General features: G+C 37.0%; 11 protein-coding genes across 11 annotated transcripts; 5 read left to right on the top strand and 6 right to left on the bottom strand. All coding sequences in view use genetic code 12, as the record gives it.

Annotated features, from left to right (window-relative positions):
* Positions 1 to 2: 2 nt before the first annotated feature.
* On the bottom strand, positions 3 to 3,017 carry DEHA2F23650g (DEHA2F23650p; the record flags this gene model as incomplete). Its single annotated transcript, XM_461371.1, has 1 exon — positions 3 to 3,017. One exon carries the CDS (start codon positions 3,015 to 3,017, stop codon positions 3 to 5), a length of 3,015 nt encoding a protein of 1,004 aa, XP_461371.2.
* A 303-nt stretch (positions 3,018 to 3,320) lies between these two features.
* DEHA2F23628g (DEHA2F23628p) lies at positions 3,321 to 4,862 on the bottom strand (the record flags this gene model as incomplete). Its single annotated transcript, XM_461370.1, has 1 exon — positions 3,321 to 4,862. The coding sequence occupies one exon, from the start codon at positions 4,860 to 4,862 to the stop codon at positions 3,321 to 3,323; it is 1,542 nt and encodes a 513-aa protein (XP_461370.1).
* Positions 4,863 to 5,196: 334 nt separating this feature from the next.
* On the bottom strand, positions 5,197 to 6,207 carry DEHA2F23606g (DEHA2F23606p; the record flags this gene model as incomplete). Its single annotated transcript, XM_461369.1, has 1 exon — positions 5,197 to 6,207. The coding sequence occupies one exon, from the start codon at positions 6,205 to 6,207 to the stop codon at positions 5,197 to 5,199; it is 1,011 nt and encodes a 336-aa protein (XP_461369.1).
* Positions 6,208 to 6,589: 382 nt separating this feature from the next.
* On the bottom strand, positions 6,590 to 7,024 carry DEHA2F23584g (DEHA2F23584p; the record flags this gene model as incomplete). Its single annotated transcript, XM_461368.1, has 1 exon — positions 6,590 to 7,024. One exon carries the CDS (start codon positions 7,022 to 7,024, stop codon positions 6,590 to 6,592), a length of 435 nt encoding a protein of 144 aa, XP_461368.2.
* A 417-nt stretch (positions 7,025 to 7,441) lies between these two features.
* On the top strand, positions 7,442 to 8,311 carry DEHA2F23562g (DEHA2F23562p; the record flags this gene model as incomplete). Its single annotated transcript, XM_461367.1, has 1 exon — positions 7,442 to 8,311. The coding sequence occupies one exon, from the start codon at positions 7,442 to 7,444 to the stop codon at positions 8,309 to 8,311; it is 870 nt and encodes a 289-aa protein (XP_461367.1).
* Positions 8,312 to 8,800: 489 nt separating this feature from the next.
* Positions 8,801 to 9,172, top strand: DEHA2F23540g (DEHA2F23540p; the record flags this gene model as incomplete). Its single annotated transcript, XM_461366.1, has 1 exon — positions 8,801 to 9,172. One exon carries the CDS (start codon positions 8,801 to 8,803, stop codon positions 9,170 to 9,172), a length of 372 nt encoding a protein of 123 aa, XP_461366.1.
* Positions 9,173 to 9,330: 158 nt separating this feature from the next.
* On the bottom strand, positions 9,331 to 10,266 carry DEHA2F23518g (DEHA2F23518p; the record flags this gene model as incomplete). The annotated part of the gene is made up of 1 exon (XM_461365.1): positions 9,331 to 10,266. One exon carries the CDS (start codon positions 10,264 to 10,266, stop codon positions 9,331 to 9,333), a length of 936 nt encoding a protein of 311 aa, XP_461365.1.
* Positions 10,267 to 10,763: 497 nt separating this feature from the next.
* DEHA2F23496g (DEHA2F23496p) lies at positions 10,764 to 12,413 on the top strand (the record flags this gene model as incomplete). Its single annotated transcript, XM_002770840.1, has 1 exon — positions 10,764 to 12,413. The coding sequence occupies one exon, from the start codon at positions 10,764 to 10,766 to the stop codon at positions 12,411 to 12,413; it is 1,650 nt and encodes a 549-aa protein (XP_002770886.1).
* Positions 12,414 to 12,701: 288 nt separating this feature from the next.
* DEHA2F23474g (DEHA2F23474p) lies at positions 12,702 to 13,964 on the top strand (the record flags this gene model as incomplete). The annotated part of the gene is made up of 1 exon (XM_461363.1): positions 12,702 to 13,964. One exon carries the CDS (start codon positions 12,702 to 12,704, stop codon positions 13,962 to 13,964), a length of 1,263 nt encoding a protein of 420 aa, XP_461363.1.
* A 210-nt stretch (positions 13,965 to 14,174) lies between these two features.
* Positions 14,175 to 21,728, top strand: DEHA2F23452g (DEHA2F23452p; the record flags this gene model as incomplete). The annotated part of the gene is made up of 1 exon (XM_002770839.1): positions 14,175 to 21,728. One exon carries the CDS (start codon positions 14,175 to 14,177, stop codon positions 21,726 to 21,728), a length of 7,554 nt encoding a protein of 2,517 aa, XP_002770885.1.
* A 128-nt stretch (positions 21,729 to 21,856) lies between these two features.
* On the bottom strand, positions 21,857 to 22,975 carry DEHA2F23430g (DEHA2F23430p; the record flags this gene model as incomplete). The annotated part of the gene is made up of 1 exon (XM_461361.1): positions 21,857 to 22,975. One exon carries the CDS (start codon positions 22,973 to 22,975, stop codon positions 21,857 to 21,859), a length of 1,119 nt encoding a protein of 372 aa, XP_461361.2.
* Between the last annotated feature and the right edge of the window lie 169 nt (positions 22,976 to 23,144).

Genomic DNA, 23,144 nt, shown 5'->3' with positions numbered 1-23,144 from the left:
TTCTATAAATAGTCTTGTAATTCAGCATCTTGACCATTTTTATTTGAAGCGTTACCCGTATAAGTCATAGACAGTCCCGCTGCTTGAGTGAACTTCTTCTCATTAGAATTTCCTGCTAATCTCTTGAAGTCTTCAAAATTATCATAATGATTATCACCATTGTTCTTATTATTGATATATCCTAAGTTTCTCATAAATTTATCTAATCTCGCATCATTCCTTGAGAAGTCAGTATCCAACATAAATAAGTCCAATTCATCCCTAGGTGCTTGTATTACATTAGAAGCAAACTTTGGTTGACTTTGGGTTTCAGTCTTGACATTACCACCACCTAATGGGCTGAAAGGATTTGAGTTACCAAGATATGCATTACTTTGTAATTGTGATGTGTTAAAAGGCATGGCAGACTTTTCTAATAATAAATGGTCATCGGTCATACTTGAACCTTCGTGTATTGTGTTCAAATTGGCATCTTTAGTATCTGAGGTATCAATAATAGATAAATCTTTACTATCTGATGAAGTCATAGTGGTCGGAGTATTTATGGACCCCGGCAATCCTTGTGTATTTGTTGTTGACAATGGTGAAAAGCTGGAACTTTCAACTTGGTTAAAAATTGCTGAATATGGAGATTGTGCTCTAGCAGGCATTCCAAATGATTCACCCTGTATTTTTGGAGTACGACCCGTAGAATGACTCTTCCTTCTCATATCAACCGCGTTCGAATCTCGAGACATCGAAGGTAGTAAGTCATCAGAAATACCATTCATGATTTTATACAAATCCCACGATATTTTGCATGGAGTGGAGGTTAAAGCAGCATTCACTAATAAACTACGAAATTGTTCGATATGATTATTTTTCAATACTTCGTTATTCCCATTATTTTCGGCATCGAATGCCATCATTTTAGAGAAGTTGAATCCCATCAAAATAAAATGATCTATGAAGGGATAATACTTCAAGTTTTTAATTGTGTTAACGTTAACCAATTCTCGTATTGATTTAGCTGATCTCGTGTATTTTTGATCACGGAACCTTATGATTTTGTCTTTAATAGTATCGCCTCTTGCAGTGGTCTTTAATGCACTTAACCTAATGGCCAAAATACACCAGGTCAAATTGAAACTTAAATGCAACAACGTAACCATTGGGGGAATTTTTTCAGAAGATTGGAAATGCTCAATTTTGCAGTAATCAGGAAGTTTAAGCAAGCACTCATGTAACAGTTTGTCGAAATATGCTAGGGTATGTTTATTTAAGCCATGCACCTCTACTCTGGTAGAAGTCTTTGATACCTTATTATCATTATCGGCATCCTCGCTTTGATCGTCTGCTAAAGTCTCTTCTGATGTATCTATAGTGCATGTTATGGCTAAATTCAAAATAGATATTACCTTAATAAATTGATTGAAAGTCAGTAGGCATCTCCCGCTTTCCAACTCTAACACATTTGGAGTATGATATGATTTCCATGATTCCCACTCCTCCCAACCATCGGAATTAACGGTAGGAACTGGCCAATCCATGGCTCTAATCAATGGAGTCCGACCCATTCTTGCAGCCAACAATGTATTCACAACGTAAGCTGTTGACCAAGTCCTTTCACGGATAATTTTATCTAAGGTACTAGATTGTTGTGGAGTTTCTGATCCGGTTTCTTTTTTAATTTGATTGTTATCATCATTATTTGATGTTGCTGGCGTCATAAGTCTAACGTCTATGGCCATACGAGTTGATGATGATATCAATACCCAAGAGTAATCCCATTCGCCCTGCTGATAATAATAAAGCCCAAGTAATAGCATTGCTTGAATTGTCTCGATCGTTGAAGTCAATGAATTTTCTAATGCCATAATGGCATTTTTAGCGTAAGATTCCGTTAGTGCATTGGCAGATGTATCATTTGACGGGTTATTTGACATTCCGGATTTTCCTAGAGCAATTATAGCCCATAATAATGCAATCAAGTTACAATCTGATGCTTGAAAAGATGACGAATTGGTGTTGTTACCCAAAAATTGCAAATGATGGATTTGTCTCATGATGGACAATCTATCTAGCATAGGAAGCCAAGTATGATATATCTGAAAGTAACAATCAACCAATTTCCTTAAATTATCGGGAAATTGGAATATTTCCATCGGTAATTTTATGGTATTTGCTATTGATGCTGTTATTGCCGCAGAGGATACGTTAAATATAGATCCAACTCGGAATGGGTTCTTTTGCTTCAAAATAAGTTTGTTGTTATACTGTTGAATAGATTTTGTAGTGAACCCTGAAATTAAAGATGATAATCCATGGTATTGTAACGCAACTGGCTCCCAGTTGTCCTTTGTGTCTTCCAATTCATCAGATATAAATTGAAATATATCATCTTTCAAAAAGTATGATGGATCATTCACAAGATTGTAATCTTGTGTCATTTTACCATTGCTGACGTTGAAAAGTGGGTTATTTAGTAATGTGCTAAAGTTCGTAGAGCTTGAAACAAGACTCATATCCGTTTCTTGTTGCTGATGCTGCTGTTGTTGCTGGTGTTGCTGTGCATTCGAAAGTGAAGTTAATCCTGTAGTACAATTTTTTGCATCATGGACACTAGAATTGTTCTCTATTATGAATTGATTAAACATATCAGATAATGCATTATTGTCCCATAATACCTGAAGATTACCTATATTCCTAATGAGATTCCGTGATTCCAAAGGATCAGCAAGCAATTTCAATAACTGACTCTCAACGCCGCCACTTTGGCTGTCTATATGATTACCATTCATTAAGCTGGCAAATAATGCTTGAAATAATAACACCTTCTTCTCCAAGTCATGAGTGTAACCAGTAGGCAATCCTCTTCGTTTTGACGACTGGGTGTAAGTACAGCTTTCAGAATTAACAGCACATGTTGAGCATACTGGAGATTTTCCATCACATTTGGCCTTTTTCGACCGACAGTAATCGCATGCTTGTTTCACTCTTCTTTTCTTCCGACTGTGACTGTCTAATGGCTCCGACATAATTACAATTAATGCCTAATCAAATAAATGGCCATAAAACTATTTTCAAATTTATCTAGATAGACGAATAATAGATCAGCGAATAAGGATTTGAAGTTATAGGACGTATTACTTCGATTCACAACTACTATATGAAGAAGTTGTTTGCCTGCATCGCTTTTTATTATGGTACTGAATCCTGGATAAAAACTTATCCGCGCGGACATTAATAAATTACGCGGGGTATCTATTGTATTACACGATAAATGGATTTATACTATAGATTAGTTTATTTTCAAGTAGTTACTAAGGAGATTATTACGTCTATAAATCGATTTCAATAGGCTTTAAATTTGGAGAGATTTCGAATGATGCTTCAGTCTTTTCCTTGATTTCTTCAACAGATGAAGATGGATCGTATTCGATAAGGACCAATTTTTCATCGATGACGTCGAAGACAGCTAAATCAGTAATAAGTCTAGAGACACATCTTTTACCAGTCAATGGGAAAGCACATTCCTCTAAGATCTTAGGTCTTCCCTTCTTGTCGACATGTTCCATGACCACAACAACTCTAGTAGCTTGAGGGTTGGAGACCAAGTCCATGGCACCACCCATTCCCTTAACACGACCAGGTAAACCCCAGTTGGCTAAATCACCCTTGGCTGATACTTGTAAACCACCTAAAATAGTTAAATCGATCTTACCACCTCTAATCATGGCAAATGATTCTTCTGAGCCGAATAAGGATGATCCAGCTTGAACTGTTACGGTTTCTTTACCAGCATTTATCATATCAGGGTCTTCTTCGCCCTTGTTTGGATAAGGGCCTAAACCTAAAATACCGTTTTCTGATTGTAAAGTGACGTTTATGGATTTTGGTAAGTAATTTGGTGCTAAAGTTGGCATACCGATACCTAAATTGGCAAAAGAGCCATCTTCAAATTCTTGCGCAGCCCTTCTAACGATCTTTTGCCTTTTTAATTCAGCTTCAGAAGCAGGAGCCTTTTCAACGGAATCTTCCGTTTCGGAGAATTTGAAAATTTCAATATCTTTAGGTGTAGTGGATTGAATAACTCTGTCAACGTAAATAGAAGGTAAATGAACATCCTCTGGTAATATTTCACCAGGCTGAACGATATGTTCAGCTTCGACAATAGTTAATTTAGCATTTCTTCCCATGACGGAGTTGAAGTTTCTGGCGGCACCCTTGAACCAACAATTACCGAGAGTATCAGCTTTGTATGCCTTAACCAATGCAACGTCTCCAAGAATAGCGTTTTCTAACAAAAATCTTCTACCATTAAATTCTCTCACTTCTCTTGGTTCGGTAGCTTTCAATACTTTAGTTCCGGTTTCGTCATATCTAACTGGTAACTTACCTTCTTCTAACCAAGTACCGACACCTGCAGGAGAGTAAAAGGCTGGAATACCTGCAGCACCTGCCCTCACTCTTTCTGCTAGATTACCTTGTGGTGTTAATTCCAAATCGATTTTACCAGTCAAGTATAAACTTTCGAAGGTTCTGTTACCGCCAATATAGGAAGAGATCATCTTGGTGATTTGACCAGTAACTAACAATTGTGATAACCCTCTACCATCGAGACCTGCGTTATTCGAAACGGCTGTAATATTTTGAACTTCTGATTTTTCTTTTAATGCATTGATGACAGTATCTGGAACACCACTCAAACCAAATCCTCCAGATAACAAGGTGATGTTGGATTCTATTCCTTTTAATGCTTCATCCGTAGTTTCAACAACTTTAGAATGTTGAGTTGTCTTTGATAAGAGCCTAACAAACCTTCCGAGAGAACGGTTTGAAGAACTAACACCAGAAGGTGCCAATGACTTGATTATTTGCATTTTTATTGAGTGTTGACTAACAAAAAAGTGAAAATCATTGAAACTAGTGATATTGTCTATATTATATATTCTCCAGTATTCAGTTTCGGAAATACGTTTAAGCGGGGTCTTTCGATACTGAGGGTTGCGAAAACATAAACCCGGAAATATGTCTGCTCAATTGCGGACTTTGATATTTGGGCCAGTGACGATCGGGACTGTCTACATATACGTATATTTGAACCCTAGACTATTATGGGGATCTATAACTCATATATTTAGGTTTATTGTTCAATTGGAAGTCAAAACGTACATTCATTAAATTAAAAAAATTGCTATTTAATTGACATAAAAACTAATCCAATGGAGCTGCGATTGGCAAACCATTTTCGTTGATAGTGAAGTTACCTTTACCGACGGTTTTCAAGGCCTCGGTATTCTTAGCTAAAACTAATTTTCTCGATTCTTCTTCGGTGATGACTTTGAAATGCCAATACAAATACCCATCATCTTCTTTCATATTGTATTTTTGTGCTTTTTCTTTACCTAATTTGTCCAAGGAGAATAACAAATCTGATTTGACACCGAATACAGCATCTGATGTCTCATAATCACCCTTCAAATACAATGCAGTAATAAGTTTATCGTAACCCTCCTTTTCAATGATAAAGTGTATGTGTGCTGGTCTGTAGGGATGTCTGTTGATTCTTTTCAACATTCTACCAACTGGTCCATCATGAGGAATAGGATATGGTACTGGTTTTGTGCATTTTATAGTGAAAGAACCATCTGCGCCAGTATGGATAATTCCTCTCATGTCTGCACCATCTCTATCTGAGTACTGTGTATCGTAAAATCCGTTTTCGTCACATTCCCATAAGTCAATTTTTGCATTAGGAATTGGGTTTCCTTTGGTATCTGTTAATAAACCCTCAATGAGCATTGGATCACCTCTTCCGTCAGAACATATTGATGTACCGTCTTCGTGGACTACAGCATCGTGTGTGTGGAATGGTCCCAACAAGGTTCCAATGGTGGCCTCTTCTGGCTTTGGATGAGAAAGACTGTCCACTAACACTGATAAACCTAAAGTGTCTGATAATAAAACAAACTCTTGTCTTATATCTGAACACATTTGACCAACTTCTGTCAAGAATTTGATTCCTGCATCCCATTCATCGGTGGTCAATCTGGTTTCTCTGGCAAAATCATGCAAATGTTGCACCAATCTTTCCATTATAAACACTAATCTCTTATCGTCATGCTGTGAGTTGATTGCAACTGTGTTCTCGGTAATTGTGTCTTCACTCATTTCTAAGATCTGCAACTTCCCATCAATAAATACTGGACCTGATTTACTTGGCATTTTGGATGAATTTTATTCTTTGTAACAAATATATAATGGATTTCTACAATAAAGTAGTTATTGACAAAAATTATGCTATTCAATTCAAATCAGGACTTTTCTATACGTTTTATACACTGCTGAAAAATCCTTTCCCCAGGTGGGTTAAACATTTATCCGTCGTATCAGACATCTTTTGCGACTTTATCCCCAGAATCGCTTTTCATAAACACGCGACATTTATGTTTGTGTTCGGAATTGTGCTCTGAAGAAATTACGTTGGCCGGTCCGCTTTCCGGTTGATCCTCCGTGTCGTTATTACGGCCGTATTGTAAAGCATATAAATTAGCTATTTACTAAATTACCCTAAATAAGCTCACCGGAGAAGTAACAAGTAAATTATTCATTTGTTTAAAGCAAAGTCGATGGCTGCAGTGTAGCCATATACTCCTAATCCACAAATTACTGCAACGGCCGTATCGCTCAAATATGATTTATGTCTGAACTCCTCTCTGCTATGCACGTTGGTAATATGAATTTCAATAAATGGAATTGCAACGGCCAGTAATGCATCCCTAATTGCCACAGAAGTGTGAGTATAAGCACCTGCATTAATGAGGATGTATTCGACACCTTGTTTCTTAGCTTCGTGGATACGGTCAACAATAAACCCTTCGGTGTTGTTTTGGTAGACGGCCATCTCGGAACCTTTTGCCTTAGCTTGTTCGATAGCAGCTTGTTCAATATCCTTTAAAGTGGTGGTACCATATTTTTCTGGTTCTCTAGTACCCAACAGGTTCAAATTTGGACCGTTGATTAATAAGATTTTCTTGACCATAGTATTTTCTGGGGTTGTGTGTTAGATGCGTAAGGTTCTTTTTCAACGTACAGTTGTCAAATTTTTTGTTTATTTGTCTATCAATCGTTTGAAAACTAATAGTTTCCAATATACTTACAATGTTAAGAATATGTCTGTCAAACCTTGTAGTTAGATCGTATATATAACTACTCTAATTTGTACCTGTAAAGATCTCCAATATTGGTTAAGTGATTATCCGTTCGCTCAGTAATTAGCCCATTTATGTGCACTACTTCGGAAATCTACACCTTATTTGATTTCTGCACGGATAATTGTTCTAGCGTATAAATGTCTGGCATTCCCCATATAAGACTTGAAGAATATTGTTCTCTACATTCTTCTATATTTTCCTATCCACAAAAAAGAATAATATAGTTATTTGTTTAATATTTCAGCATGACAGTACAACCACAACGTTTTGGATTAGAATCACAGGTTAAGAGAAACCCCCACCCAGATTTCAACAAGGTTGAGAACGAAAGACTTCCATTTGAGAAAGATACAAAGTGGAAGTTCACAAGAATCCCTGATAAGGACTGGGCTCCAGGATCAGGTGCTAATGATGATAGCTGGAAAAGCCACAAAAAGATTCAAATAGACCCATTCGCAGACGAAAGAAATCCGGTAGATAACTACAAAACGCTTATTTCCGCTATTGTACCAAGACCTATTGGGTTTGTGTCTACTATTGGAGCCGATGGAACCCGTAACTTAGCACCATTTTCCTACTTCACAGTTGTTAACCACGATCCTCCAATCTTCACTATTGGTTTCTCGGGAGGTCGCGGAAATGCTAAGGATACTTGCCGTAATGTTTTAGAAACCAAGGAGTTGACTATTAACATCATTTCAGAATGGTTTGTGGAAGCTGCTAATTTCTGTTCTACAAATGCCCCATTGAAAGTGGATGAATGGAAATTATCAGGTTTGACCCCATTAGAATCCACAAAGGTTAAGCCGCAACATGTCGCAGAATCAGCGTTCTCCGTTGAAGCTAAATTGTTGCACTCGCATGAATGGACATCCAAGAGAGATGAAAACAAGGTCACAGGTACGTTATGTATTGTCGAAGGTGTCAACTTCCATGTTAGAGACGACGTGATCAATGACGATTTAAATATTCTTGACATCGAAAAGTTGAAGCCGGTTTCAAGATTAGGTGGTATCACCTACGGCAGAACAGTTTCTGGTTATGAAAAGTTGAGACCAGACTTCGATAAGGAGGCAGAAAAGGATGATGTTAAGAATATTCTTAACGGGAACTAGATGTAGAGCGCAACTGTAAAATAACTAAATTTGTTCTTGTTTGTATATAGAGGCTTAATATACAACATTGGTTAAATTCATTATTACGTAGATTATAAATACCGGTATGATGAGTTGATTTTACAATTCAAGTTTTACTGATTTTTTACTATTTTCAACCAATTCATACTAAACTCTTTTTTTTTCAAATATACCTTATATATTGCAAAATATCAAAAAATAAGAAAATACACAAAACATTTTATATAATTTTTAATACACGAATATTATTTACATATAAAATATTTAACAACCCGTAGCCCAACTTACGGCAACTGCATTTCCATCTGTGTTCTTCATTTATTGTCTGTGGCAAGAATTAGCAGCAATTCCGTTATCTATTATGTAACCTGTAAAAATGGGTAATCTGTATTCTAAATCATCTCAGCTTAAAAAAAGTTTAGTTGATAATTTTCAGTAACACCATAAAGATCAAAGTCAAGGTTACAAATGTCTGTTGTGGGCTCATTAATATTCTGCACTGATTGTGGTAATTTATTGGATACTGTGGGATCCAAATCCACTTTAAATTGTAAATTATGTCATAAATCATACCCAACATCAAATTTTGCAAATTTGAAGGTCATCACCCAATCTTCCGAAGATGCATTCCCATCGGCTTTAAAGATGAAGAGATCGGTTGTTAAGACCTCTTTAAAGAATGATGAATTAGAGGAAGGTGCAACTATCAAGGAAAAGTGTCCAAAGTGTGGTACTGAGGAAATGCAATATCATGTGTTACAGTTGAGATCTGCTGATGAAGGTGCTACTGTTTTCTACACCTGTACCGGTTGTGGATACCGATTCAGAACTAATAATTGAAGTCTGTTCAGATTTGTTCTTTAAAATAGAAATAAAAACTTGTATAATAGATAAACTACATTTGTATTCAATAAAGGATAAAAAGTACTGGCATGTAGCATATATTAAATGAATTCTAGCGAATTACCATGGTATTCTAAATTTTCAGGAGCATTATATTAAATTTCGGTAGAGTTTTCATATTCGTACATATCCAAGGCAACAACAGCTGAATCTCTTACAACTTGATCTTTATCGTTCAAGAATGATTGTAATACAGGTAAACACTCATCGGTAGCAATGGAGCCCAAAGCCTCAGCAGCTTCGTGTCTAACCATTGCGGCTTCTCTCTCATCTTTCAACGTTTTTATCAAAGCTGGAACTGTGACAGGGTTACATAATTGACCAAAAACATAAGCAATTTCGTGCTTGAACAAAGCAGATGGATCGTCATCAAGACCCGAAGCCAAGGCAAGACAGGCTTCATCAGTGCCCATGTCTCTCAATCTGAACATAGCTCTGTATCTTTCAAACAATGGCTCATCTTGATTGTTCAATATCTTCTGTAATTTTTCAACTTTAGATTCTTGATCAGATGGCATAGGTGGCGCCGGATCAATAGATGTATACAAGGAGGTCTCCAAGTTTTCTGCTTTGGCCTTTTCGGAATTTTCCCATCTAATTCTTTCAATAGCCAATTCACAGGTTTGCTTGATTTCTATCGATGGATCATTCTTAAAATAGTCTTCCAACAAGGCCAAAGAATCCTTGTCACCTAAAGCACCCAAGGCTTCAGCTGCTTCGTGTCTAACCATAATTTGCTGGTTGTTATTCTCCAATACACTTCTCAAGTACTGGGCTGCGTGTAAATTCTTTGTTTGACCTAAAACATATGCAACTTCGTGCTTTAACAACTCAGAATCGTCCTTGAATGATTCAGCTATGTAGTCAATAGCCTTATGGACCTCGTCTTGGTTCTCGGATTCGGCTCCAACGCATTTCAAATTGAATAACGCTCTGAACCTGTTGGCCAACTTGACGTCACCAGACTTATTAGTCAAAACATCTCTTAATTGCTCCAAAGTAGCAGTATCGATATTAATTTCTTCCGTCATACTGAATCTATACGAGTATCCGTGCTGTTCTTAAAGATTCAGCGATTTGACCACTATCCAGCCCAAAAACGTACGAATATGTCAATGAAGGATGAAAAAAAAATTATCATCAGAATGCGGCTTACGGCTTTTCTCAGCCTAAATCCTGTATTTCCAAAACATATAACTCAGGAATTTGTTAGCATATGTACTTTAATAATTACATATATACACAAAGCATAACATGGTTAACAATACAGACTACTTTTCCTTACATTTTGTTGAATAAAATAATCGTTAATCCTGATATTAGCATTTTACTCCATATTTAACAGCTATTGTTTCTCGGTAAAGTAAAACTTCGTGATAACCTGTAGACTTGAAGACAGATTATATAATCTACAGGTTAGCCCGTCAAAAGATTTTTTGTATCGCGCATCAACATGAACAACTAGTGAAAGGCAATACATATTGTAGTTCTTTTTCATTGTAGAGTAACCAAGAGATATATAATAAAGATGGCAGCTCCTCCAATGCCAGATATGTCGAATGCCATTGTGGCACAAGATGAAATGGGAAGACCTTTCATTATTGTTAGAGATCAAGGCAAGAAACAGAGAAAGCACGGTATTGAAGCTACCAAATCACATATATTAGCGGCTAGATCAGTTGCATCAATAGTAAAGACTTCGTTGGGACCAAGAGGGTTAGACAAGATTTTGATTAGTCAGGATGGGGAAATAACTATAACTAACGATGGGGCTACGATTTTATCACAGATGGACGTCGACAACGAGATTGCCAAGTTGTTGGTTGAATTGTCGAGATCGCAAGATGATGAGATTGGAGATGGTACCACAGGGGTTGTTGTTTTAGCAGGTGCGTTATTGGACCAAGCTTTGGAATTGATTGAGAAGGGGATTCACCCAATCAAGATTGCTAACGGGTACGATGAGGCATGCAAAATTGCATGCCAACAGTTGGATGAGATTGCGGATGAGATCAGTATCAAGAATGAATCCACGGACACCAACTTGTTGAAGTCGGCCAAGACGTCGTTAGGATCCAAGATTGTGTCCAAATCGCACAACCAGTTTGCACAAATGGCGGTTGATGCCGTGTTGGCAGTAGCTGATTTCGAAAGGAAGGATGTTGATTTCGAATTAATCAAGATGGAGAGCAGAGTCGGGGGTTCTATCGAAGATTCGTCTTTGATCAGGGGTGTTTTGGTTGACAAAGACTTCTCGCATCCACAAATGCCTAAGAGAATTGAAGATTGTAAGATTGCCATATTAACATGTCCATTCGAACCACCAAAGCCAAAAACCAAGCATAAGCTTGACATTTCCACCGTGGAAGAGTTCCAAGTCTTGCAAGAATATGAACAAAAGAAGTTCCAGGAAATGATTGATCATGTCAAGGCTTCGGGCGCTAATGTTGTTGCGTGCCAATGGGGATTTGATGACGAAGCCAACCATTTATTATTGGCCAACGGTTTGAACGCTATCAGATGGATTGGTGGCTCTGAATTGGAATTATTGGCTATTGCCACTAATGGCCGTATCGTCCCAAGATTTGAAGATTTATCGCCAGAAAAATTGGGTAGGGCTGGTACCATAAGAGAATTAGAATTTGGTACCACCAGAGACCGTATGTTGGTGGTTGAAGACTGCTCTAATACTAAGGCTGTCACCTGTTTTGTTAGAGGTTCCAACGAAATGATTGTAGCTGAAGGAATCAGATCCTTACATGACTCTATTTGTGTTGTTCGTAACTTGATTAGAGATAACAGAGTTGTTTATGGCGGTGGTGCGGCTGAATTGACATGCTCTTTAGCTGTCAGTGAAGCTGCCGATAACCAAATCGGTATTGATCAATACGCTTTCAGAGCCTTTGCTAATTCTTTGGACACTATTCCAATGACTCTTGCCGAAAACTCCGGTTTGGACCCAATTGAAACTTTATCTAGCTTAAAGTCTAAGCAAGTTATTGAAAAATCATCTCACTTAGGTGTTGACTGTTTAGGTAAGGGCACCAATGATATGAAAGAATTATTTGTCATTGATCCATTGATTGGTAAGAAACAACAATTATTGTTGGCCACTCAATTGACAAGAATGATCTTGAAAATTAATGATGTTATTATCAGTGGTAAAGACGAATATTAGTATACCTATACCTATACCTTAATTACTTATATATATATATATATATATCATACAATTTATAGTAGTATTTACAATACGGTAAATTTGCAATATAATGGAACATCGTCGTGTTTTGACCAAAAATGGACTATCCCTTTTAACTCTCGATAATATCTTTTATGTAGTATAGAGTATGGTAAGACTAACAATTGAGTCAATCACATTAAAAAACGAATTATTTACAGTCTTGTTTGCAGACAATAATCAATTATTCCCCTGTTTATAAGTAAAATATAAGATCGATTCAAGATGGCAAGTATGGGCACTCCAGCCGTTGTCATGGACAATGGTACGGGATTAACTAAATTAGGATTTGCAGGAAACGATTCTCCATCATTTGTTTTCCCGACGGCAATCGCTACATCATCAGCATCAACAAAGACTTCTAAATCGTCTGCCAAGTCGTCATTTTTATCTTCCAAAAGAGGATTAGAGGATTTGGATTTTTTCATCGGTAGTGAAGCGTTGAACGCTAGCGGACCAAACTACAATTTGTCATACCCAATTAGACATGGACAAATTGAGAACTGGGATCATATGGAAAGATTCTGGGAGAGTTCGATTTTTAAGTATTTAAGATGTGAACCAGAAGATCATTACTTCTTGTTGACCGAGCCACCATTAAACCCTCCTGAAAACAGAGAAAGTACAGCTGAAATTATGTTTGAATCATTTAATTGTGCTGGGTTATACATTGCGGTGCAAGCTGTTTTAGCATTGGCTGCATCTTGGACATCGTCGAAGGTGCAAGATAGATCTTTGACTGGTACTGTTATTGATTCTGGTGACGGTGTCACCCATGTTATACCGGTTGCTGAAGGGTATGTGATTGGTGCCGCCATCAAAAACATTCCATTGGCTGGTAGAGACATAACATTGTTTATTCAATCCTTGTTGAGAGACCGTGGTGAGGCCGATACGTCGTTACAGACGGCCGAGAAGATCAAACAACAATTCTGTTACGTGTGTCCAGATATTGTCAAGGAATTCAGCAAGTTTGATCAATACCCTCAAGAGAAGTTTGCTCAATACATGGTTGAATATGCCGATAAGAATAGGAATACCACCGTTGACGTTGGTTACGAAAGATTTTTGGCACCAGAGATTTTCTTCAACCCGGAAATTTGCTCATCAGACTTCTTAACCCCGTTGCCAACTATTGTTGACCAGGTTATCCAATCATCTCCAATTGATGTTCGTAAGAAATTATATAAGAACATTGTCTTGTCTGGTGGTTCGACCATGTTCAAGGATTTCGGCAGAAGGTTACAAAGAGACTTGAAAGGGTTAGCCAATGAAAGGATCGAATTAAGTGAAAGATTAAGTGGTGTTAAGAGTACAGGTGTTGACGTTCAAGTCATTTCCCACAAGAGACAACGTAATGCTGTATGGTTTGGTGGTTCGTTATTGGCACAAACCTCAGAATTTAAGAGCTATTGTTACACTAAACAAGATTATGACGAGTATGGCCCTAGTATTGTCAGAAATTTCTCGTTATTCTCCGTACCATAGACTTCTTGGCCCTCTTCTCTTTTTCATACGAATTTCAAGTCAAATATGTATTTAGACAGTTTATATTACATGATATTTTTATTTATGTCCAGTAGTGTGCGTACCACAAATTTCATTAAAATACCTCGACCTTATACACAGATGATAAGACAAGCTAATTACAGATAATTGGATAGACTTAGTGAAAAAGACTAGAAATTGAAGGTGATAATGTCTACAACTCAGCTACAAATAGTTGACGGTATAGCATTAACCCAAATTTTCAATGGTTTAAAATCAAATAAGGAAGAAGAGAGAAATAGATATGCCTTAGAATTACGAAATTATCTAGCGTCTATAGCTAGAGATCTATCTCCGGAGCAGTTCAATCGGTATAATAATGATATCAACAAAACTATTTTTGAATTTTTGCATAGTAATGAAACCTCGGAGAAGTTGGGGGGTATAGCAGCGTTGAATTCATTGATTGATTTTGATTCGGGTGTAGGAGAAGAAAATGCTACAAAGACGGCTAGATTTTCAAACTACTTGGGTTCATTAATCTTGTCAAACGATTTAACAATCATGAAGCAAGCAACCATGACTTTAGGTAAGTTGGCGACACCCGGTGGTACTCTTACAGGTGACTTCGTTGATTTTGAAGCAAAAAGGGCCATAGAATGGTTACAGAGTGACAATAAACAACACGAGAACAGAAGGCACGCAGCAATATTGATTATCACTGCATTGGTGGATAATGCTCCTACGTTATTGTATAATTTTATAAACCAGATTTTGGAGCATTTATGGATTCCATTGAGAGATAGCAAATTGGTGATAAGAACTGATGCAGCTATTGCTTTACAGAAATGTATGCGAATAATTTATGATAGAGATATTAACTCTCGTCGATTTTGGATCAAACATTTCATAGATATGGCTTCAAAGATATTAAACGAAAATGTTGCTAGAAACCCCACATCTGAATCCAACGACTCAAGCAATAATGGAAGCGGCAATAATAGTGTGAACTCTGTTAACGCAGCGGCAAGTACGGCCTATAATTTAATTTATTCCACAGCTACGGGATCACAAACTAACGAGTCAATCCACGGTTCTCTTCTTGTGTACAGGGAACTAATTACATTTCATAGTGATCCATACATTCATTCCAAGTTTGAATTGATTTACGAAAATACAGTATTGTATAGGAATCACAAGCAAGCTATAATTAGGCAAGAATTAACTAAGATCATTCCACTACTATGCAAAGTAAATACAGAATTATTTGTTGAAAAATATTTGCACAGAACATTGTTGCATTATTTGTCACAGTTAAAACAATTAAAAAGTCAACACAGTGAGACTGCCAATAATGATAAAAGTGCCATTTTTAGAAGTATAGGGTTAATTTCGTTGGAAGTAGGGAACCAAATGGCTACTTATTTGGATGCTATATTAGATAATATTCGAGATGGGTTATCTTATCCTTCTAATCCAAGCGTGCAACTGATTTTAGTAAATGCAGTATCTAATAATGGAGATAATCCACTATCTGGTGCAGTGACGTCGAGTAATGGATCCTCGCAATCGACAATCAATGGTTTGAATAGCATTTCTACTTCAGGTTCCGGGCCCACAAAGTATAGATTGAGTCGAAAGAATACTGAACCTGCCATTTTTGATTGCATCAGTAAATTGTCGATTGCCGTAGGTCCAGCTTTGACAAAGCATTTACAACGTGATATATTAGATATGATGTTTAGTAATTGTTCCTTATCGGTCTACATGCAGAATGTTTTACAAACTTTGATCGTTAATATTCCGATGTTAACTAATCTTATAAGCATGAAGTTATTAAACTTATTAAGTTTGGTTTTATCAGGTAAGATTTTCCAACCTCCTGGTTCGCCTTACGGATCCATCAAAATGAACGAATCATTAGCAAGAGACTATAGATTAATAATGATATCAAGAGACACAGGATTGAGTATCAACAGTATACTTAATGACGCGGATGACTATGAAAATTATGATAGTGCAATCTTGGTCCAAGCATTAAATATGCTAGCATTTTTTGAGTTCGAAAACTACCAGCTAAACGAGTTTGTTAGATACTGCACAATTACGTATCTTGAACACAACGTTCCTAAAGTTCGTCAAACAGCCACGATAACATCCTGTGAAATATTTATCAAGGATCCAATTTGTCAACAAACCAGCGTGAATGCATTAAACGCTGTTAATGAGGTTTTAGACAAGCTTCTATCAATAGCCATCACCGATCCTATACCAGAAATACGGTTAGAAGGTTTAAATTGTTTGGCAAATGCTGGAAATTTTGATCCTCAACTTTCCCAAGCTAATAATGTTAGACTTCTATTTATTGCATTAAACGATGAAGTATTCAGTATTAGGAAGATAGCGATAAAAATATTGGGTAGATTATCATCGATAAATCCTGCCTATATTGTTCCTTCTTTAAGGAAAACTTTAATACAATTGTTATCGCGTTTGGAATACTCACCAACAAGCCGTAAAAAGGAAGAAAGTGCTACATTGATATCGCTTCTCATAAGCAATTCAAAAGAATTAACCAGACCTTACGTGAAGCCAATAGTTGAAGCATTATTGCCTAAGGCTAAAGATCCCAGTTCATCAGTGGCAGCAAGTGCAATCAATTGTCTTGGTGAGCTAGCAGTTGTAGGTGGGGAAGATTTGCAACCTTTTATTCCTGATTTGATGCCACTAATTTTGGAAACGTTTCAAGATCAGAGTTCTTCTTATAAGAGAGATGCTGCTTTGAAGACGTTGGGCCAATTGGCAAGTTCGTCTGGCTACGTTATTAAGCCTTTACTTGACTATCCGCAGTTATTGGGGATGTTAGTAGGAATATTGAAACTGGAGAGTTCGCCTCACATAAGAAGGGAAACAGTAAGGCTATTGGGTATATTAGGTGCTTTGGACCCTTATAAGCATCGTGAAGTTGAACAAAATTCTAAGAATATACCTTCAGAACAAAATGCACCACCAGTGGATGTTGCATTGTTAATGCAAGGTATGTCACCTTCTAATGATGAATACTATCCGACAGTTGCCATAAATAACCTAATGAAAATTTTAAAAGACCCATCATTGACAGCTCATCATAATAAAGTAATTCAAGCCATTATGTACATTTTCCAAACATTGGGATTAAGATGTGTTTCATTTTTACCACAGATCATTCCTGGAATTATTAATGTCATGAATACATGTCAGCCTTCGATGTTGAAATTTTACTTCCAGCAACTAGGTGCATTAATATTGATAGTTAAACAACACATAAGACCATTCCTTCCTGAAATATTTGAAGTCATCAAAGAGTCGTTTAACATAAACATCCAATTAAATGTTCAGGTGATCATTATAAATTTGATAGAATCCATTTCAAGGGCTTTAGAAGGGGAATTTAAAATGCATCTTCCAGATGTTTTGAATTTGATGTTAAATGTTTTTGAAGATGATAAATCAGTTAAAAGAGAACCATCGTTACATGTTTTGAAAGCATTTGTTGTTTTTGGAAGTAGCATTGAAGAATATGTCCATATAATTGTCCCAAACATCGTGAAAATGTTTGAAATGGGGCCGATTGTATTACGTAGGGCTGCAATTGAGACAATTGGAAGATTATCGAAGCAAGTTCTATTAAATGATATGGCATCTAGAATCATACATCCCATTTTACGTGTATTGCGCCAAGGCAATGATGAATTGAAAACTACGGCGATGAATACTTTAAGTTACTTACTATTGCAGTTGGGTAATGAGTTCAGTGTGTTCATTCCTGTAATCAAATCATTGTTGATACAGCAGAAAATTCATTCAGCAATTTTCGAGCAACTTGTTAATAAGTTATTAAGTGGAGATCCATTACCAGCTTATCTTAACATTTATAAGGATTATGATATCCATGTTAACCATTTTGATGTTCCTGACGTTGATATGCCATCGAAAAAGTTACCGGTAAACCAAGGTGCATTAAAGGCAGCTTGGGATTCAAGTCTGCGTCAAACCAAAGAAGACTGGCAAGAATGGATTGGGAGGTTAAGTAAAGAATTATTGAAGCAAAGTCCATCGCATGCAATAAGAGCATGCGCTGGGTTAGCAACTGATTATCATCCTTTGGCAAAGGACTTGTTTAACGCAAGTTTTGCAAGTTGCTGGAGTGAATTATATTCCCAGCACCAAGAAGAGTTAGTAGAATCATTTTGTATTGCATTATCATCAGCAAACAATCCCCCAGAAATACATCAGATTTTATTAAATTTAGCTGAATTTATGGAACATGACGATAAATCTTTACCAATAGCAATAACAACTTTAGGTCAGTATGCGCAACGGTGCCATGCATATGCTAAAGCATTGCATTATCAAGAATTAGAATTTTATGTGGAACCTACGACACCAACCATTGAATCTTTAATTAGTATCAACATTCAGCTTCAACAATCTGATGCGGCTGTTGGAATTTTGAAACATGCACAGTTACATCATGATCTCCAATTAAAAGAGACATGGTATGAGAAGTTACAAAGATGGGATGATGCCTTGCGAGCTTATAGTTTAAGAGAGAAACAGGAACCGGACAATATGGAGATTACCATGGGTAAAATGAGATGTTACCATGCTTTAGGAGAATGGGAGCAGTTATCAGAATTAGCCCAAAGTAAATGGAATAACTCTTCAAGTGACATAAAGAGAGGAGTGGCTCCTTTAGCAGCAGCAGCAGCTTGGGGGTTAGGCCAATGGGATAGAATGGATGCATGTATTAAGGTTATGAAAACTGAATCCCCAGATAAAGCTTTCTTTAATGCAATTTTAAGTTTACATCGTAATAGTTTTGAGGATGCATCTAATCACATATTGAAAGCAAGAGACCTATTAGTAACTGAAATCACAGCATTGGTGAGTGAAAGTTATAATAGAGCTTATGGTGTCGTAGTAAGGGTACAAATGCTTGCGGAATTAGAGGAAATTATTAAGTATAAATGCTTACCACAAGGGTCAGAGAAACGTGTTATAATGAGAAAAACCTGGAATACCAGATTACTTGGATGTCAGAGGAATGTTGACATTTGGCAAAGAATGTTGAAAGTTAGAGCTCTTGTTATTAAACCTAAACAAGATATGGATATGTGGATTAAATTTGCAAATTTATGTCGTAAATCAGGAAGATTGAATTTGGCTGAAAAGTCCTTAAACTATTTGTTGGAAGAAGGTTCACCAGAAAATCCATCTAGAGCTCCACCACAAGTTGTGTATGCACAATTGAAATATATGTGGGCTAAGGGCCAACAAAGAGAAGCATTACGCCATTTAGTTGATTTTACAACTCGAATGTCTCAAGATTTGGGTTTAAACCCAAATGACTTAATTACTCAACCATTACCGTCTGAAGGTCCAGGTATTCCAAAGCATGTGGAAGAGTATACCAAATTATTGGCTAGATGTTTTTTGAAGCAAGGTGAATGGCAAATATTATTGAACAATAATTGGAGGACTGAAACATCAGAAATTATTTTGGGGGCATATCTTTTGGCTACACATTTTGATGACAAATGGTATAAAGCATGGCATAATTGGGCTCTTGCTAATTTTGAAGTTATTTCACTTTTTACTTCGCAGAATAACAACGGCAACAATGGTACAATCAATGTTAGTCAAGGTGAAATAATGGATCAAAATGATCAAGTTGTTACATCATCTGATGAACAATCTCAACAGCCACAGAGACAGATACAACCTGCAAATATTATACCGATGGATGTTGTTCAGCGACATGTTGTTCCATCAATAAAAGGATTCTTTCACGCTATCGCATTGTCAAATACAAATTCTTTGCAGAATACGTTGAGATTACTTACATTGTGGTTTAAGTTTGGGGGAATACCAGAGGCAGCTCAAGCTATGAATGAGGGATTTAATATGGTTAAGATTGATAACTGGTTGGAAGTTGTACCTCAATTAATCTCACGTATTCATCAACCAAATCAAACAGTCAGTAGATCTTTAATTGGATTATTGAGTGATTTGGGTAAAGCGCATCCTCAGGCACTCGTGTATCCGTTAGCTGTCGCAGTTACGTCTGAATCGGTTAGCCGTAAAAGGGCGGCATTGTCAATTATTGATAAAATGCGTTTGCATTGGGCTACGTTGGTAGATCAATCTGATTTAGTTAGTCATGAATTGATCAGAGTTGCAGTCCTCTGGCACGAGCAGTGGTACGAAGGTCTAGAGGATGCATCAAGACTTTTCTTTGGTGAAAAGAACACTGAAAAGATGTTTGAGGTGTTAGAACCTTTGCATCAAATGCTACAAAAAGGCCCCGAGACTATGAGAGAAGCATCATTTAATAATGCATTTGGTAGAGAACTTGCTGATGCCTATGAATGGGTTTTGAACTTCCGTCGTACAAAAGACATTACTAATCTAAATCAAGCGTGGGACATTTATTATAATGTTTTCCGCAGAATTAGTAGACAATTGCCTCAATTGCTGAGTTTGGAATTACAGTATGTATCGCCAAAGCTAGAGGAAGCAAATAATCTTGAATTGGCTGCTCCAGGTACATACCATGCTGGAAAGCCAACAATCAAGATTGTTAAGTTTGATCCAACGTTCTCAGTTATCTCATCGAAACAGAGACCAAGAAAATTATCTTGTAAAGGTAGTGATGGTAAAGAATACCAGTACGTTTTGAAAGGACACGAAGACATTAGACAAGATAATTTGGTTATGCAATTATTTGGTTTAGTTAACACATTATTGGTAAATGATCCAGAATGTTTCAAAAGACATTTAGACATTCAACAATATCCAGCAATTCCGTTATCACCTAAAGTTGGTTTATTAGGTTGGGTACCAAACAGTGATACTTTCCATGTCTTGATTAGGGAATACCGTGAGTCGCGTAAGATTTTATTAAATATTGAACATCGTATTATGTTGCAGATGGCTCCTGATTATGACAGTCTTACATTACTACAAAAAGTGGAAGTATTCACAGGGGCTTTAGACAACACCAGAGGCCAGGATTTGTATAAGGTATTATGGCTCAAATCAAAGTCTTCGGAAGCGTGGTTAGATCGTCGTACAACGTATACTCGTTCATTGGCAGTAATGTCTATGGTAGGCTACATTTTAGGTTTAGGTGACCGTCATCCTTCTAATTTGATGCTTAATAGGATTACAGGTAAGGTTATTCATATTGATTTTGGTGATTGTTTTGAGGCTGCTATTTTACGTGAAAAGTATCCCGAAAAGGTTCCATTTAGATTAACAAGAATGCTTAATTATGCTATGGAAGTTAGTGGTATTGAAGGTTCATTCCGCATAACATGTGAACATGTTATGAGAGTCTTAAGGGACAATAAGGAGTCATTAATGGCAATTTTGGAAGCATTCGCATATGATCCATTGATTAATTGGGGATTTGACTTCCCGACAAAAGCAGTGGCGGAAGCTACTGGGATTAATGTACCGCAAGTTAATATAGCAGAATTATTGAGAAGAGAACAAATAGATGAACAAGAAGCAGCTAGATTAACGAGACAAAACGAAATCGAGATTAGAAACGCGAGAGCTGCATTGGTGTTGAAGAGAATTACTGATAAGTTAACTGGTAATGATATTAAAAGATTGAATGATTTAGATGTACCAACTCAAGTGGATAAATTAATTCAGCAAGCTACAAGTGTAGAGAGTTTATGTCAGCATTATATTGGGTGGTGTTCATTTTGGTAGTTTCACAAATAAAGCCGTATGCATTATAGCATACTAAAAGTTATGTATCTTTTCATATTTAAGTATGCAGAATAAGTTTATATTAAAATTAAGTTATCTATATTACAAATTTTATATAAGTATTACGATTAAGCAATCTTCTTAGAGGCACTAGTGAATCCTATACCTTTTAAGGAAAGTGTCATGTAATCCTCTTCACCAGGCACCGCTTCCTCGGCACCATCTTTCAAGAAAGCTTCCGTTCCAAAAACGTTCTTGATATCACGTAAAGCCCACACAAAATTGTCATCAATTTGGTCCTTATGCAACTTCAATCTTCCAATATCTTCTTTTCCAATTGTCATATAGCACAAACTTAATAAAATTTGATTTCTTCCAATAACACAACTCTTGGTTAATTCATCGAGTAGTTCGTATGCAGCTCTTTCACCTAAATCTTCAGGAAGTGTTCCTGGAGAACCAACACCCTCAGCTAAGATTCTCCATCCCTTTTTCAGCTCGGCAACTAAAGTTACACCAAATCCAGGTGATTTACCAGAATTGTCACCTCTCCATGCATCGGCCGTTATATTTACTTCTACTCCTGTAGGTCTCAATATATTTCTCGCACTGTCAATGATTCTATTGACCGTAGAAGGGGAAACACGAGTGCAATAAGCAACACCTCTGATGGCCGAAATTTTTGGAGATTCAAGAGCATGTATCGTCATCGGTTGAGGAATTAACGAGTTACACATAAAGTGAACTTCACCTCCTCCCAATGGGGGTGAACCCCGTTTCAAAATGTGCAATGATACTTCTCTCACTCCAAACTTCTCCATTAACGGTAAAAGTCCCCATTTGATGGCCTCTATACCTGCGTCCTTGGTTTTGTCAGAAGCAGTTAATCCCTTGAAAACAACCGAAAACTTCTTTTTTGAAAATGGTGCAAGATACAACATAGGCTCCAAGTAATACCCTATAGGCTTATTAGTAGGGCAGTTATGGGTAACCTGTCCTCCTATAATTATACCGGGTTTATAGATGACAGTGGTACCGGTGTACGAAATCTCGATCTGAGATCCATTTGTCACAGACTCTAATAGTCTGAGGAATGACACCTCGTAGTCCTTTAAACCTGGATCCATGTCATCGGACCTGATCTTCGTTATTTTGACTGCTTTACCTGCTAACGTCGCAAGGATCAAACGAAACCTAAGATTACGATGACCTTCAAATGTGGCCACATTGGCTTTAGTGTTGGACATGCTATATATACTTATTGTGTCTATGTATACCTGAATATCCAAGAAAATAGGTCTAACTGTATAGCCATAATGCAACCAAAATGAATTTTTTTATGAAAAATCATCGCTCGGTCACGTGATTGGACTGATGACATTAATCGAACTTCACACGTCCACTAAATGCAATTGA

The sequence above is a fragment of the Debaryomyces hansenii genome, assembly GCF_000006445.2.
Source record: "Debaryomyces hansenii CBS767 chromosome F complete sequence".
Taxonomy (NCBI): Eukaryota; Fungi; Ascomycota; class Pichiomycetes; order Serinales; family Debaryomycetaceae; genus Debaryomyces; species Debaryomyces hansenii.
The sequence above is the reverse complement of the archived record's forward strand: the minus strand, read 5'-3'. Positions and strand labels throughout refer to the sequence as shown.